Raw genomic sequence first — 19,002 nt, 5'->3', positions numbered from 1 at the left:
ACATACATACATATACATATACATACATGTATACATACATACATGTATATATATGTATGTATATACATGTATGTATATATACATACATACATGTATATATACATACATACATGTATATATACATACATGTACATATACATATACATATACATACATGTATACACATGTATACACATACATACATACATACATACATAAACATATACATACATGTATATATATGTATGTATATACATGTATGTATATATACATACATACATGTATATATACATGTACATATACATATACATACATATACATACATGTATACACATACATATATATATGTATGCACATACATATATATATGTATGTGTTATACATACATGTATAACACATACATATATATACATGTGTATACGTACATATATATATGTATATGTATATGTGTAGACATTCATATATATATATATATATATATATATATCTATATATGTATATATACATATATGTATATATACTTGTGTATACATACATATATATATCTATACATGTATATATACATGTATATATAATATATGTATATATATATATATATATATATATATATATGTAGGGAAAGAGAGAGGGGGTTATAGATTTTAGTTTTAAAGTTGCAAGAAATGGCAAATGGCCAAAACTATCATGACCATAATTTCTTGATCATGGCTAGTACATTCTTGAGCAAAACTTAAAGTATTTTTTGTCGATCACCACGAACAAAGTGGCAAGCTTATGGAGGCAGTGAGAAATATGATCATGGAGATAGACGAGGCCTAAAATACTTTCATGATAGCATTATGTGGAAATAGCAAAGGTGGCAGTTCAAGTGGCGAACAAGAAGGATTTCTTGCAGCAAGTGCTAGATTCGGTAGGTGCCTTGGATTCTTTGAAATGTATATGGAATGGATTACCATGTATTGTGAGTTGTGATGCACCTAGGGAACCTCAATAAGCCCCTCAAGAAGCACATGTTCAAGCTCCACAAAGCAAAAAAAATCCATGGTTGAAAGAGAAGGAATATTTACCGTCTAGCGTAAAAATTATTGTGATAAGATGGGGGATACACTTAGAAGGAGGTAGAGAAGGTAGGCATTGGTGAAAAAGAGAAAAAGGAATCATAGTCTGCATTCACCTCACCAACTTTCAGGTTCCTTGTCCCCACTAAATTTTTTATGTACTACTTGAAGCCAATGCCTACAAACTTTATTTTTGGTCCACGCATCATCCTTTCTATCCTGTTTGAAGCCCAAGCAAGTCACAAATTAGCCAATAGCTTAATAAATTGCTCAACTCCAGTGTGAACAATGACGTGTTATGAAAGGACATCCATAGCCTAATGGAGGAGCTAAATAAACAAGTGTCAAGATATCATCCAAGACCTACTTGAAAGTATGGAAGACTATTATCCAATGGAACAATTCGTTCTGATTTTTCTGCGGTTCTTCTTCTTTCCATGTGCCATTTATTCTCTCTCTCTCTCACTCTCTTTCTCTCTCTTTCTCTCTCTCTCACTCTACACAGTACTAGGGCCCGGGCTGGACCCCCCCGAAGGATTTTATTGCTTGAGAGAAAAATGAATACAAGAGTTCAGCGTAGAGCTGTTCAAATTCCAAACGTGAATCGCTTTTTACCAAGAGCTCATGGCTCAATACTTTGGCAACATGCCAAGTGCCAAAATAACTAACTAAAATTTACTACATGCCACAAAGGACAATCTCTAGGATATTCGATGTTCCTTGGTCACACGAACATCTTCTGGTCGCTTGTTAAGCTCCTTAGCGCTTGGGAAATCAACCCTTTTTAGTACCTGCAACAATTAATTAAAGCGCACCACCATGGCACCCATTAATTGTTAGCGCCGTTGCATGCAAATAATAATCTATGGACTAATCCTAGTCACGGTGGGCGTCCCCATTGAACCCATGTACACATAACATATATATATATATATATATATATTCTCTGGTTGACCAGAGTCAACGCTCTTGATCATAATTAAGGGGGCTTTGACCAATGGTTGAGGCGCCTTAATTATGGTCAAGTCTCTCCAACCAAAGCTGGTATATCTCTCCAATCGAAGTTGGCACAACTTGGTTATTGGTAGTTAACCGTCTTGGCGCATGCCAAGTCTTGGCTGATATCACCATTGCACCTGTATATAAAGTCTTGCTACCTTGCCCTTGGGTTTCTCTCGTACCAATTCTATTTGTTTGCACGCCCCTCTCGGGGTTGGCGCCAAAGATTGCAGTATATTTGGGCTTCCAAACTTTCTCTTTGGCAAAAGATTGTCTTTTACTTTGAGTTCTTCCATTTGGACAGCTTTTGGCTTGTCGTCACATAGCCTTTGCCACTTATATTTGTCTCCACAGGAATCAGTGCCTTATATCTTTTGGCTCTGAATCTTATGATTTGTTGCTCTTGCTACGGCAAAGGCTTGAGGCTTGATTTCCTAGTGCTTGCTTACATGAGCCTTTCTAGTTCTTTGGTTTTCATACAGTGAGGCAAGGTTATGATATGTTTTAATACTGGGTTTGTTATTGGGCACTATGGACTCTATGACGGTTTCAAAACCATCGAGTCTTTGGTGATGCCTCTCTGGCTAAGCATTAGTTCTTCGAGGATCCTTAAGGCAATCATTTTATGATTGTCTGTGCGCACGGGATCTAGATTTTTTTGCCTACTGTAACTGGCTGTCCCTTTGCATGGGACTGCTGTAAGTAATATAATGCCAAATGGATTTCACTAAACAAAAGAGTGCGTGTGTATCTTGTCACAAGGGCGTGAATTCTAGAGCATGCATGTTGGCTTGCATGTGGACGAGACCCTGATAAATAAAGTTGGCATAGCCTTGAGTTGCGAAGTGTGCAAAATTCTCCCTAGGAATTGTGCCTTGGGGTGAACTGCCCAAGAGGGGGCAAAGAACCCTTAGGATCCAAAGTTGGTCATTGGATTGGTCCCCATAGAAGGGGCAAGGGGCAAACTAGAAGGCTTGGGGGCAAATTAAGGTCCAAAGGGCAAATGAATTGCAGGCTGCCACGTGGCTAGCCCATGCAGACGTTTTTGGAAAAGAATTCCATGGAAAGCTCTTGGCAGGTCGATGTACATAGGCGGGCTGGACAACAGAGAGATGGTGCACGCGTAAGGGACAACATGGGCTGGCTGGTCATCACGCGTGTCGACAGACATACGTCAGAGCACGTGAGCTGGGGGCATAGGGGCTGGTTGGATTCCATCTGAGGAGTGTGAACGGGTTGGTCGGGATTTCTCCTCGAGAGTATGGGCTGATCACGATGGCCTAGATGGAAGTTGCATCTCAAGAGGGGTTGGTTGGATTGGAGGCCAACTATATAGTCGTGAATGCTAGGTAGCACATGGGCTGCTCACATGTTTGGATTGGAGATCTTGAATTCTAGCGCTGGAGCCAGGCTGCGTAGAAGGCTCTACTTGGGTCCTTGTACGGTTCACTAGGGGCTGGTTGGGTGTAAAGGCTAGCACCATGGTCATAGGCCGGCGAAGCAAGGCTGCTCACCTGTGGTTGTCGTCAATAGTTGTGCATGCATGGCCAGGTCTCAGCTGATGCCTTCGAGATTCATCTTGGAAGAGAGACCCCTGGCTGGTCACAAGGCTTAGGTGGCATATAGCAAGTAGCCTTGGGACCTGAGCGGGTCACGATGAGCTGTTCGAGTAGCTGCGAGTCTTCTTGGAGAACAAGCGGGGCAGGCAGGATATCTCAGCCTATTTGTGGGCTGAAGTTCGAAGAGCTGGTTAGACGTTCTAATCCATTTGCTGAGCAGAAGAACTCTCAGTGTGAAGTTCTTCCCCTGGTTCAAGATTTCATGGCTGCTAGTTGGGTATTTATGCTTTTCTAACTGAGCTCTGGGCAGGTAAGAGGTCAAGAGGGCACTTGAGGCAGCTAAGGGAGACTGTGTTACCCATTAGTGGTTGCTAGGAACAGTCCTTAGCTGAGAACTAGTGTTGTGGAACTAAATGGATGCCTTTCTGCCATGCTTGGTGAGAGTAATTTGCAGCAAAGATTGTGCTGTGGCCATGGGTGCCAAATGGGCTGTGTAATGTCATTGATGCCAGAGGGATGGTACTTGTATGACTGCCATATTGTTTGCCGTGTTGTGATGCTAGTTCTCTTATGGGAAACAAGTTGATGTATCAGGATATGTGCTACGAGAACTATCAGTCATGGCAGACTTGGTCAGTGGAGAAAGCTTATGTATGCTTTCTTTCTTTGCTTTGAGTAGATGGATGGCTAATTGGGCACTAGTGACAGCTGTGGGGAACTGAGTGGCTGAGTGGGCTGCTAGTAACAGTTCTAGGCTGAGTGCAATCAATCTGGAGTAGAGATGGATGCTCATTGCCAGGTTTAGTGAGAGTAGTGAACAGTAAAGGCTCTGCGGGGTATGTGGATGCCTAATGGGAAGTGGAATGCCCCAGATGCTAGAAAGAAAGTATCCTTTATGTCTCCTGGATTTCACTTAATTAAAGAAATACCGAAAGGGGCGCCAAGGTTTGGGGCCAATCTGTGTCTTTATCCTGTTGTAGGGGCACTCTAGCTCCCAATCTGCTAGTATTACTTTTGCTGAATTGTTGATATAACAGTGTTGGCTGGTTATTTGTTAGTTTTACTGCCCAAAATTTATTAAAGGCCGGTTGCATGGTTCCGTTGCCGGGACATCACCAACTTCCTCATGGGGGTGAGTCCGTGGTTGCTTTGGTGAGGAGACATCACCATCTTCTTTAAGGAGGTGAGCCTGTGGTTGTCTTTGGTTAAGTATTGCTTGTTGTCATTGAATTGCAGCAAGGACAATTCAGCAAGTATGTCACATAGTGACAAGGATTGGGATAGCGGACAGGAGTCCTCCCAGGATGGGCAATCTTTGTTTGAGGGAGCTTCTGTTGAAGATGATCAGAATCCTGATAGGCAGCCATATGGACCTATTCCATTGAATGGACAGCCAACAATCATGCAGAATGGACATGGTGCTCCATTGCAACAGTTTATTGATAGTCCTGGTGTTGATTCGCATGGCCAAGGCAATGTTTTTCAGCATGCAAATCAGGGACAACAAGTCATTCTGCACCTCAATAGTGCATCCATAATATTTTGGTGGTGGTTCAGTGTTTCAAGCAGTGGCTGGCCAAGTTGGGAATGGCCAAGGAATGCTTCAAAATCACCCTGTTGGTTTTCAGCCTGGAATGCAAGATATGCAAGGGATTATGCTTGGGGGTATGCAGGCCGGAATGCAGAGAGTTATGGCCACCATCATATGCTTCACGTGATTAATCACTTGAGGAGTACAGTTTAGGAAAATTTACGACCCTACCCTCGCATTGACATGGTCCCACAGCTGAGACATGGTCTTTGCCTCTTTCTGCTGCTGCAGGATCCCTAGGTTTGCCGCAAGGGGATTAGGCTTGTCAACTCCCACCAATATGAAGTCTGCCAAATCATACGACTGCAGCACGAACTCCATCATGACCCACCAGACACCATAATTGAGGCCATCCAATTGGGGAAGGTGGGCAAAACTGGAATTTTCGCCTTGCTCTTTGCCATCTCAGTTAGGGTGGACATGTCGGAGTGAAGAGAGAGTTGAACTGGAAGAGAGTGTGGATGGGAAAGAAGGTAGAGAAGGGCTGGAGAAGACGATGAAAAGGCTTGAGGCCTAAGTACCTTAACACCTTGGCTGTCCCGACCCTTGAAGATGCCTCCTATCGAATCTGAAAACATGCTTCAAAGACAGCATTCTTTCCTTGACACCTGAACTGTCCTGTCCACACCTCTGCACACTCCTCCTCAAGAACACCTCCGAACAGCAGCCCTAAACCTTCTCAGTTTGCTGGCTCTAGGGTCCCTCCACGTCTCGGGTCTCTAGCCAACCGTGGCTATGATACCATGTGAAGTGCAGCGGAGCTGAACAGGAGCAAACCAAGCCACACACAAAACTGAACTGAAAGGAGAGAGAGACAAGAGAGACTCCTCCACTGAAAGATGCAAGTGATGCTCCACACTCAGATTAACAACAAGTGAGTGAGGGGGCCTATATGCTGTTTGACATCTAGAATGTAATCGTTATGGTTGAGATGGTACCTGTGAGGTTACATTTTGTTTTTGACGCAAGGTGTAACGTTACATGTGAATCTGAGCATTCATCGAGATTAATATCAATAATATTTATGAGTTGGGGAGGCTGGTAATGCCAGTTTCTAAGAGTTGTGTGGATCAAGGTGCCATTTGAATGCCCATAGAAATGCCTGTACAGGTAGATGTGCTATTATCCAGAGTCATTCTCTAGTGTAAACTTGACTTGGATACTTACGGCCAAGGTGGTTTATCCTCAGGGTTGGAGAGGTTGTAAATTGACCAAGGCACATGGAACATTCTTCATGCAGGACTAAATTCCTTTTGGCCTTAAAAGCTGGATGAAGCTGACTTGGCATTAGATTTTTTATGTTATGTTTTAAAAGACCAACCTCTCCAAATTGACCAAGGCACATGGAACACAGGGCTTCAAAGGCTGGATGAAGCTGACTTGGCATTGGACTTTTTAAGGTTATATCAATAGTTTCTACATTAATGAGTGACGAGTCTTAAATATGCCTCTATGGAAGCAAGGGATATGAAATTTGCAGTCTTTTTTTTGAGCAGGGGTTTTCTCTTGAGAGAAGTAACTGTAGTCATATTTATGCTGAAGCCATATCAAGTTCTTGTATGGTACAATGTAGATATTTGCATCATATATCTTTTTTACTTGAGCCAGGTAATCTTGTCATAAAACTCTTAAAAACTGAATGTGAACAAGTACAGCTGTGGTACCTTCAACGTTTTAACTGCTCCTCAGGCTTTCGGCAGGACTTTATTTCCTTGATTCAAGCATGTTGGCATGTGGATAGATGTTCTAGGATTTGGGTCTAAGGCTTACATACTTGTTTGCGGTGAACACCATTCGTGATAAAGTTTTAAATTTGAGGCTTTGACTGCTTTATTGCAAAGGAATGACCACAGGTGCTGTTTTAAATCTTTCTTATGCTAGGAATTTTGGGCATTTTCGTGATCCATATGTAACGACATGGGCTGCACTGAGCACACTCTTTGCTCTGACATATACTGACGAACAATCTGGTGCAGACCAAGCAGGAAACAACTTGTCGATATCCACGTGACACCAGAGCTTTTAAGGAGAACTTCAGAACATGTGGTTAGGATGGGCACACAGGCCTTATGGTGTGCTCAATCTTCTGCTTATTCCTGTGCAACAGAGGAAAATGGACCTGCTTCCGTAAACCGTAGGGTAACTCCTTTTGAGGAGGTGGAATATGAAGGGCAAGCTATTTTAGGGACACCTCGTAAAAGGGTTCCTATAGGACCAGATTTTCAGGCTGAGCTACCTCAACTAGTTTCTGTGAACAAGAGGAGGGGTTTCAACCTTGAAAAACATGAACCAGATAGCCCTAGATGGCTAGGAGAATGTGTTTGGTCACTGCGGGAACATGAATGTTTTGCTACCGCAAATGTTTCCAAGACCCGTCCTGCCAAGTGTTCTTGTGCAATTCAGGATGCTGTGGAGTGTGTTAGACTGCACATTGAGGAAGAAAGGGAGGCACTGAAAAATGAATTAGGGGTGGCCTTCTATGCCTGGGGTTTTGATGAAATGGGGGAGACTGTCACGGAGCACTGGACATGTGAGGAGGAGTTGACTTTCCAGGGGCTTGTAAGAAAGAATCCTTTATCCTTCTGGTACAAGCTCTTTAAAGCTTTTCCTTCCAGATGCACAAGGGAACTTGTGAGTTATTACTTCAATGTGTTTGTGTTGCGGAAGAGGGCTATTCAAAACAGATTGAATCCTGGGAATATAGACAGTGATGATGGTGAACTAGTGCTTGACAGTGAGGATGAGGACAGTGCAAGTATATGCGAGTCTGATGAAGAGGCTGAAGAGTCTCAGGTAGATGATGCTGCCAGTGAGGAGGATGAAGTAGATGACTCATTGGCTCATGCTCCAGAAGACTCTGGGGATGAAATGAACGTTCAAGGGGTTTCTGGCTTTAGTAAAAGTTCACTTGTGGTAGAGACAGCCCGTATGCAAGAAAATCATGGACCTGCCAAGGCATCTTCAAGGATGTGTTGTCCGCAGCATTCGAATATGGCAGATGAGAAAAATCTGTTGAATCAAATTTCTGACTGCAGTCATGAGACAAGGAATCAAGGTGAGAGAATTCAAGCAATGAGAACTTGGGACATACTTTCATGGGACCAGCTAAATCACTTTCCTTCAAACCAACTTGAAGGAAAACCAGAGCAGTCTTGTGTTGCATACTTGACATCAGACAGACAGGCATTAGGTGATTGCTCTGCTTGCAAGGAAGGATTTTTTGGGAACTCCCATCAATGTGTGCTTGATCAATGTGACTCTAAGGTCTGGGATACCCCTTCTCTCCTCTCCTCCCAAAAGGATGTTGACAAGCTCATTTCTACCAAGGGGATGATGGAAGAGTTCTTTGGAGCTGAAAGTTTGGAAGGCACGAAGTAGAATTTAGGTCTCTTAAGCAATGGGAAGTTGCACATTTTTGGCTATGTGTGGTTGCCTTGCTATAATGCATGTTGTATATTTGGCTGAGCTAGATTTGAGGCCTCAACAGCTGTGCGATCTCACATTGATTGTCCAAATTGAATGTGGCTGTCATCACGGATGCCTATTTCTTTGTACAGTAGCTCAGATATTTCAGCTAAGATTTACAAGCTGGTCACGGGAGCATCTGCTCTTCATGGTGGGTGCAGAATTTATATCAGTGTACCATTCCAGATAGGACAGAGGTTTGGTGCCGATGATGCAGATAAAATGCAAATCATAAGTCTAGAGATAATGTACATTAATTCTGCAAGAAAAGAAAGCAACAACTAAGTTGATTATTTATAAGGCGATTGTTGGAAATTGCTGCATTCTGGCTCTGTAGTCTTGATCTTTTCTTGGCAGTAGGTTGAAACATTTAGTCAGACCGAGTGCTTTCTACACCCACTGTTGGGCGCTGATGACGTCAGTGGGGATGTCACAGTAGCTAGTCCCTGCTATGCGTGATGGACTTTATGGTTTTCAATCTTATGAGTGACTATCGTGAGATTGAAACTGCACTATGTTGTGTTTTTAGAGGATGAGTTTGGGAATGTTCCTGGATTCATCTAGGTATATGCTTCTGCCGTATTAGCGGACATGCAAATTTCACCTTGTGAAGCTTTCGTCCAAGTTGCGGCCTGCTGGTATTGCGATAATTCTTTCTATCTTAAATGGTGCGTTGCCCTATCAGCTAGATTTGGATTTAGATGCTCGTTTGGGAGAGACTAAAATGAAATCGTTTAGACTTCACAAGCAGTTGTAGCTTGAATGAAGAGATTTGGACTACTTTTTGATTAGCCTTCTCCTTTAGTGCTAGCCTTCGTCATGGCTGAGTTTGCCCTTCACCTCCGGAGTGTCGATAGAAACTCAGTACGAAGACTTTGTATAAATGGATGCTCAAGTATGTGGGTGTGTGGATTTGTATGTGTGAGAGCATACTTTTATACTATGGTCTACACCCACTGTTGGGCGTTGATGACGTCAGTGGGGATGTCATAGTAGCTAGTCCCTGCTATGCGTGATGGAGTTTATGGTTTTCAATCTTATGAGTGACTATCGTGAGATTGAAACTGCACTATGTTGTGTTTTTAGAGGATGAGTTTGGGAATGTTCTTGGATTCATCTAGGTATATAGACCGAGTGCTTTCTAAGGGAAATCGCTAATATTGTTGATGTATTTCCACCCTTTCATCAGTTTTCATCAACAGATGGGACATCTGTTTCTATCCTCTGAGAGAAATGTTTCTTACAGCGCATTAGGATGCAGAGATGTTCCACGCTTTTCATGGTGAGGAATCTTGTTAGTTGGATCGGGTCATCAATGGTCCTGTTTATTCCTGCCAGACAGCCAGAGGAAGAAGCGTTTGAATTTGAAAGGTACTCATGACAGTGATGGAGTTTCAACTAGAATTCTTAGATCTAACTCGAAACTCGTGAACAGTCTTGGGAGAATTACTCATTCACCCTTCAGACAAGGGACTCGTTGTAAGATCCCATATAAATGTTTGTCTAGGTTTCTGTACCATTGTAGGTGTATGACATAGTTAGCATAATGGGAGCATGGTCAACTCTGCTAGAGCAGGAACGATTAATTCATTGTGAACTACTCGATACTCGATGTTGGGGAGAAGTCTGAGGCCTGATATAAGTATCAAAACATGCATAGGTCTTTAGCTTTGTTTTTAGCTACATGATTGACTGATATTATTTTGGTAGAGGGGAGAAAAGGGAGAACTTGGAGAAAAGCCAGCAATTGGTCTGTTTGTTTTAAAAGAGAGGTTTTAGACAGTTTCATGGGAATTGATGTTGCTTAAGGTTTTAAAAATGTCAAAAAATGCATTGGGAGGTGCCCATATTATGAGCACATGCTTCAATCTCTACATGCAAACAAGAAAAGGTTGCTTTTTAACATTTACGCTTAAGTAATTGCTAGTGCAATTCTCTCTGGACTTTTCCACTAGATTTGCTCTCCTTTGGTGGAGCGATGCATTAGATTCTTTTGGTGTTACCTAGGATCCTTGCGGTGGAGAGGAGTTCGAGATGCTATAATGGAGGGTGAATAAGCCCTCTCTCTCTCTCTTTCTCTCTCTCGTGTGGTTTTATTGTGTCAAATTTTATCTTCATTTTGATGGATCTAGTGATAGTGTGTCATTCTTGAGTCTTGCACTATTAGTGTCATAGTCACAAGAAACGTTTCGTCTGTTTTGCCCTTTCGTTGTTTCGAAAGTTTTGTTTCGTTTCGTTTCGTGTTATCAGACGAAACGGATAGGTTTCGAATTGATACTTAATATATACCCTTACAGGTACAAAAAGATATGTTATATTTAAGTTAGAGTGAACAAAGAGAAATATAAAGTCAAGATACTAAAAGGAAATTCAAAACATAAACACCTTGGATTCTAGAAAAAACGGGGCAAAAATGTTTATTTTGATTTGGGCGAAACAAAGGTTTCATTGAGAGCGTTTCGTCCTATTTCGAAACGTTTCGTCTGTTTCGCGTTTCGAGGTTTCAAAGAGGACGAAACGGGTTTTCATGTGACTATGATTAGTGGGCACGTCTGATTGATATGTTGCATGTGAGTTTGTTTGTGTTTGTATTCATTTTGGTAGTGTGTTTGTGCTAGTCATGGGTATGGTGGTTTTTTCTAACTTTATGTTGTGTGTGTTGGTTTTGTTGTCTAGTCATTGGTTGTGTAACATGCATGTGCGCGCGCGTGTGCACACGAGTGCGTGCGCGCGTGCGTGTGTGCGTGCTTGTTTGTTTTAGGTTAGGTTGGTTGTGGGGAGGGTGTACACCTATGTTTTGTTCCATATTTATGTTGTGTGTGTGGCTTATGCGTGTGGTGCGTTGGTCTTTTGTATGCGTACTTTTTGTTCGTATTGGTTATTGTTTCTCTTTTTTTGTTCGTGGTTTGTTGGTCCTTTGTATGTGGTCATGTATCTCTTGTGGGGACATAGTATTGTACTATGAACTTATCAGTAGTTTTGGGGTGTTGAGACACTAGCCTTAATGGAATAATTAAAACTTTTTTTGTGATGTGCATGGCTTATTTTATTTAAGATTTAACTCCAAAAGCTTTAGTTTTTTAATGAATCTATTTTTATTTATTTGGTGTGGACTTTCATAGAAAGCTAATCTCTTGACAATGTTAGCCATAAGATTGAGATCACCTATAAGACATGACATTCATGGTTTGGATTTTATTTATTTTAAATAACTGGTTGATGCCCTTTGTCTTGGTGTTTGAGATATATGTTTTAAGCATCTTCAATGAGTTATTGGAGACCACTAGATTATTATTTGTTTAATGAATTATTACTCTTCTTTTTTACTAAGTCCAAAATTGGCTTGTTTGATTTTTTATTGCTCTAAGTAAAATATTGGTAAGATCCCATGCTCGCAATGTTTATTGACTGGCTTGTTTGATTTTTTATTGCTCTAATTGAAATATTGGTAAGATTCGATGCTCGAAATGTCAGCTCCTCCACCTCGTTACTCGACTAATTGTAAAGGTTGAGCAACAAACTTTATTAACTTGATTATGTAGTTTGATAGAGGCATGAGAATTGTAGGTCATTGTTGAAGCCTATCGTCCCCACATTTAATGTATTGTATTGCGAGGATGGTGGTAGGTGAGTTAGAATGGAGGAGAAATGTGATGAGCATTTGGGGATTGGCATAAGCCACTGTTATTACGACAATATCATACCATACAAATTAAGGTTGTGTATTAGAATTTATTCAATCTTTGATATCCTTAGCGTCAAGATGACTTCTTTAGATTGAGTTTCCTAGTTTTGTGAGCCCTACGTGTTACAAGGTCTAGTGTAGCTTACACCTTTCCTTTTAAATCATTGATTGCTTAATAATTTATTTAGTATATGCTCCAAACTCTCGCTCTACATTGGGATTTTGGTGGTTGGGGTGGGTTTACAAAGTTAGTAGACAAAGATTCTTTGTTTAAGAAATTAGCATAATCATGAGAACTCTTAAGTACATAACATACGTGGTCGCTTAATCACATATGCAAACATGAATTGTGTGTTTATGATGACCTAGTAACCAAGACAAATAATCTCCGTGCAATGTACCACTAGTATAATATAATGTTCATATAAAGAATTTTTTTTATGGATCTGGTCACTGGAATGGGGGATCCCCGACACGTTGGCAACTTGATGACCCAAAAAAATGTCCCCTTCTACGATGCAAAACTCAAAATTCGATTTAGTATGTTCCCCCTTTGATACAAAAATGAAATTCAATTTGCATTAGGTCCCTCGCCTCACATCGTGAAAATTAAGGTAAGTTAAGATGTGTCCCCTCTCCCAAATTAGCATAAGGGCACTTTATAAAATGCGCCTTGCTTCCCCTTGGTAGCTTGTCCTCTAGGATTATATTAGGCTAGGCTCTAACAAGATAAAGTATGCCAGGTTAGGTTAGGTTAGCTCTAATCAAGTATTCACCTTAGATGAATGATGGTTACTTAGTTAATGCAAAGTTTCAAAGTCAATGCGAATTATTTTTTTGCAAAAATAAAATATATTGTTGTTGGAATCATTTTCTTATCTTAATAAGAAAGTTATGTACCCCCTTCGATGCAAAAATCAAAATTCGACCCCCTTAATATGTCCAAATATATGTCCCCCCTTCAATGCAAAAATCAAAATTTGATTTGCATAAGGTGACCCACTCTGTGATGTGAAAATTAAGATGTTAATAATGTGTTCCCGCCTCCCCTTTCTCGAATGAACATAAGGTAACTTAAAAAAACAATTGCACCCCGCTTATTGCACATCCCTTCTTTTTCATCGGCTTTTGCAATTTTGCAAGAGCTTGTGGAATGGGAGAACAAGAGCAAGAGGGATGGAAATATGCACGCTTATGGACTACAAGTGACAATGGATGCATCAAAATTCAATCTACATTATCTAAAAAAGGATTGACTTATCTAGGGGAGGTTTTGGGGAGGGAGATGGGGCGATGTTGATTGGTAGCTAGTAATCAAATCCGAAATCCTTGAATTGTTGGATGGAGGCCATACTCAACAATTTCACATGAGTGGTTTGTTTTTTAATCATGATTGATTTTGCGTATTCGCATTTGTGCCTATTTGCATTAATTAATTTGTCTCGCATTTGCATGGCCCTAATTAACCTAAGCTATCAGACCACATATTAACTTAATTAACATTCTAATTGTTGAATCAACATTTTAATCGCCTATGTTAACGGAACGCATTCGTTTAACTGAGAATTCTAATTACAAAGAAAACGCATGAATCCGCATTGAACCAGGAATCGAAACAGTATACACAAAAAAGATGCATAATAATTACAAGCATTCACAGAACAGGTAGCTATCATCAAACTACTTTGTTGCATTCAATGCGGATTCCCATCTTCGATTTGTTGATCAACGGTAGATAGTCAAGAATATGCGAAAGAGCACTTCTCAAAGATTCACTTCCAACAGGTTTCGTGGCAGGCTCCTTGCGAGGCCTATGCTTGCGGACGGAGCGCATGCTCTCACGTGGGCTAGAAGTCACAGCACTTTCGTTCTTCAGGACAAAGTTCAATAGGCGTTCCTAATTGCTGAACACTCGCTCGATCAGTTCGAACCACAATCATTGGAGAAGGCATTACCCCAAAATTGAAATACCTAGGTGCATCACAAACGCCTCTGATCTGCTTATCTATTCTTGGATGCCGTTGACTCGCAGCAGAAAAAAATCATGCTAACATCACTGGGCGTTAGAGCATTCAGAGATATCATGCACTTCCACAGGCACTGTGCTCTTCTTGCATCCATACCTTTCCCCTTGTAGGGAATCACCCATGCTGTAGACGGTACCGTATTGGCCCAAACAAGAAGCTTCTTGGTGAGTCTTCTCTTTGGCCTAGGACTTCCATCATGGCATGGCTACTCTATCCAACCTTTGTATTGGGATGAGTAGGAAAAGCATCCTGATTGTGGCCTCTTAAATTTTGATGTGTGTATTCTTGGAGGTTGTAATTAAGGCACCTTTGCTTTGCCTGATCTTCGGATTGAGTGCAGTAGGAAAAGTCTTGGTTCTCGAACCAATGAGGAGAGAGACACATTATGACAACTTCAACATTACATGAAGAGACTAGTAAAGCAATATTGCTCATTGCAATGGCCCTTTGTGCTTATGTTTTGGAGGACGTGAGGTGTGAGGCAGTCCAATAGTCTGATAGGGAGAAAGTTGCATGATTCGTGAATGCCGGAATGAATTTGATTTTTTTTGTCTAAATATAATTTCTTGCAGGCATGCATAAATTGGAGATTGCTTCTCCTTGAACCGAGCCCAACTGCACCTTAGGGTTGAAGATCATAGTTTTCAGCATTGATGTTGCTTACTTACAACCACCTCCTTCCTTGGATTGATCACAGATAGAGGGCTTGAAGGCAAGCCACATGCAAGGATCGGATGTTAAATATTTTGATGCATGTGATTATAATGTTGGATTGAAGGCTGGTTGTTTCTATTTAAACATTATGCATGATGAATGATCATTGGATCATTGATATATCATTTTTGTTTTTTATGTATTTTAGCGTTTAGGAGCCCCCATAGGATCTATCTGCTCCAAACACTCGTGTGTAGCAACAAGGGAAATTTGAGCAATAGATGTATATTATTTTTTATCTCCTTTATTTCAGCCTCGTTGATGGACATCTTATGTATTTGAGCCTTTCTCTGTTGCATTCCAATATTCTTATGGGATCCTATCTATTTGTTGCCATGTATTGTGTGAAAGATTTTGATCGCATACCTTTGAAAGCCCACCAATGTAGAAATTGAATCTCTTTGTTCCCTCTCTCTCCTAATTCAGAGTGAACAAAACATCCCATATTCCCATGTCATTCAACTTAATTTGGACCTTTGTGAGGGGTCATGTGTAACTTGCATTGAAAAATAGCAAGATCACTTTGTACGAAGATTGCCATGCAATCCCTAATGATCTTGTTCACCAATAGTCTATCCTCTTTTTGCAAGTTTCCCTCAGTCTTGGCCTTTTTCTTCTTTTGGGAGGCTACTTGATAGTCTTCTATGTGGTGTATGCAATTGATAAATCGGTGTTGATCTACATTTCAAGTAGGCCTATGTTAATCACTAAACATTGCCATCCATTTTCAAAAGGCACACAATCAATCATGTTAATTTTTTTAAAGTGAAAAACAAATACCTTAGAAGACATCAAATAAAATATGAGTACTCTATCTTTGACATTCATACACAATCATTATGCCTTAAGTACACAAAATATGAGTAATATGCTTTTGACATTTGCATGTAATCACTGGGTGGCCCATGATAGTTTTTACGTAAACTACTTCTAATCATGAATTGCTAGTGAGAAATTCTTGGATTCATGTCCTTCCCATTTTAAATTAAGTCCATGCATCTAGATTGTAGATGATCACCCATACAACTCCGATCATTCATGAATCAAGAGTTGGTTATAATTGATGATTCATGACATGACTACTCTAACCTCTAAGTTTTGTTGTAATCAATCCAACATCCCCACATCACATGCATCATGTAAAAGGTGATCTCTCTTGATTCATCTAATATTAGTTAATGCATCTTTTTGATCTTCTTATTTGATACAACTTTTTGATCCATAACATGACTAAACTTTGAATTAGAAATTTGGCACTAGGGTGTAATTCATCTAACATCCATGCATCTAACATCTTTTAGGATATTTCATTAACTGCATATTTGGTACAAATTATTTGATTCTTGAAATGATCATATAAAAATCCATATTTTTGGTTCTAGAAATTTCAAATGATGCCAATCATGGAAACTCATAATGCGGATGGTTACATATTTTTGTAGGTTTATTGATGACATTATTCAAATAGGTGATAGAATTTGTATTGGGATGCACATCACTACTTTTGAAGTAGGGATGCACATCACATCCATGCATCTAACATCTTTTAGGATATTTCATTAACTGCATATTTGGTACAAATTATTTGATTCTTGAAATGATCATATAAAAATCCATATTTTTGGTTCTAGAAATTTCAAATGATGCCAATCATGGAAACTCATAATGCGGATGGTTACATATTTTTGTAGGTTTATTGATGACATTATTCAAATAGGTGATAGAATTTGTATTGGGATGCACATCACTACTTTTGAAGTAGGATAAAAGGTATCCTAGGATTGCATGAGTGTTTGTCCTCATGGGCAAGCATTTCCATGGAGTGGATCAGAAAGCTAGGGAGAAAGTGCTTTGTGAGCTGGTTGTTACAAGTGAACCATTAGGTGTTCATGTGCAACATGACTGAAACTAGGAAGAAATATTGTTAGGTTCACACACCTTTTTTTAATGGTGTAAGATTAGATGCCTTTTTTGAAGCAACTTCTTGGATGCCTTTTTTTTAATGGTGGAAGATTGAATGCCTTTTTTGAAGCTACTTCTTGTAGCAATCAGGCAATACCCAGAGTGGATAAGTATTGTAAAGGATAAAAGCATAGAGGGCCATAGTGATAGGTGTTCTTGAAATCAATCCCATGGGTGAGATGCTTAATAAAATTGAATATTTTAGCAATGCGTCTATTAGGGGTCCCCATCCTCTGGTGTAGTGACTCACTCTACTACACGATCATCACTAGATTCATTGAGACTTGCATGCTTGAAATGTTGTTTTGGATTGGGCCCCTAGAGGACATGTCTAGTTTGGCATTATTGATTGTGATGTACTCTGACCTTTAGCAAGAAAATATGTCTCCTAATTGCACCTAAGAGACAGCTAGAAACCTGAGTTCTAGGCTCATGTAGAGAAGGGAAAGTAGATTTTTCCCTTATAAGTGGCTCATTCCAAAGCTCTTAGATCCATTAGTGCCTTCTCCATACCATCTTCCTCCAATGTGTATGTTCTTGGCTGGGTTTTCAAAAAGCTAGCCTTTTGTGCGATCGGCACATTGGGAGTTCCAGGACTTGCACCTATAGTTCTAGACCAAAGAAGAGAGATGATAGCACATGAGTACTATGAGTGATTTAAGATGTGCCGATGGTTTGTAGCAAAGCCATCTTTTCAGTATGTTGATTTCATAATATGAGGGAGTTTTTAAAATGAGCTGGTATTTTATTGATGAAATGGTCATCCCAATGTGATTTTATAGGCTTTATAGTACTCTAGCAACAACCAAACTCCATTTTTCTACATAGCATTAGTGTTCCTCAAACTATTTCAAGCTCATATGAGCACATGGAGGAAGGTTTTATTTGGGGACAATGAGATCATGAACACCCAAGAAGACTAGAGAAGCACCCATTAGTGGAAGAGAGGAAGTTTGTGAGGATTCTAGAGTCATTTTGCCTCACAGTACATATGAACCTATATCAAACATTTGCATTTTCTATGCAAGAATTCCATGCCTATGTAGTGGAAACTAAAAAAAAGAAAAATTAGGTAGATTCGAGCCTCATTGGCCTTGACAGATTAGATGCAAATGTAGATGCTTTGGATGTTAGCATGGATCAGCCCGTAGTTTCTGATCATGCACATTCCTCGGTAAGCCCTCAGCATGAGGCACACTTCTTGAGAAGCCCTCATCATGAGGCACATTCAGCCCTTAGCAATAAGCATATTTGATGGTAAGTCCTTAGTACGAGGCAGTCTCATCTACATCAGCACAAACTAATCCTAGTGATGTACAACCATCACTGTCATGCATGGATCTGACTCCATCTTTTGCCACAGATGCAGATACTCAACAAGAGTTCACTTATGATCATGCAGTTATTTAGAAGGTAAGTCCTCAGTACGAGGCACTCACATCTTCTGCCGCATGTAGAGATACATGCCACGGTGCATGTAGCTGTTCAGGTGATTCCATTCCAACATCCATCTCTGATGCTTTCACCTCTGACATGGAGCATATCATGGACACAATTTCCACCTTCAGTTTAGATCAAAAGATCAGTCTACATGACACTCCAGCATCAGCTCAGTCATGCCACTTTGCACCCTTGGATCTAGTGATCACCACATCTTTCCATCAGCAGATCATTCCTCAGCCCGAGGATACCTATGCGTTAGTGTGGACCTGCCCCAGTGCAGTGGACATCATCAGGTACAATCATAGCACAACTTGGGGAGACTTAGTGTTTCAACATGCACATATGGCTGTCATGTATAGTCCATACTTGATGCACATCAGTGGTTGGATCCACGACTTTAGATCGGTCCCTACATGAGCATTTGGCACCTCATATGCCTCAGGGACATCTTATACATTTTTAGTTGTATTTTAGGCTTCTAGGCCTTTATAGTATCAGCTCCTTCTCAATGAGACTTTGA

At 40.4% G+C, this 19,002-nt stretch overlaps 1 protein-coding gene across 3 annotated transcripts in view; it reads left to right on the top strand.

The window, feature by feature from the left end:
* Positions 1–9,039, top strand: part of LOC147891432 (uncharacterized) — a 40,115-nt gene extending 31,076 nt beyond the window's left edge. For all 3 annotated transcript variants that reach the window (XM_087389238.1, XM_087389237.1, XM_087389239.1), the window contains exon 2: positions 7,163–9,039. In XM_087389238.1, the coding sequence (XP_087245364.1) occupies positions 7,239–8,564 (1,326 nt within the window). In that variant the 5' untranslated portion in view covers positions 7,163–7,238 and the 3' untranslated portion in view covers positions 8,565–9,039. The remainder of the gene's footprint in view (positions 1–7,162) is intronic.
* Positions 9,040–19,002: the final 9,963 nt, after the last annotated feature.

This window comes from Dipteris shenzhenensis, chromosome 18 (assembly GCF_047967505.1).
Source record: "Dipteris shenzhenensis isolate YYH24624 ecotype China chromosome 18, Dip_SZ_1.0, whole genome shotgun sequence".
Lineage (NCBI taxonomy): Eukaryota > Viridiplantae > Streptophyta > Polypodiopsida > Gleicheniales > Dipteridaceae > Dipteris > Dipteris shenzhenensis.
Note: the sequence above shows the minus strand (reverse complement) of the source record. Positions and strands in the feature narration are given on the sequence as shown.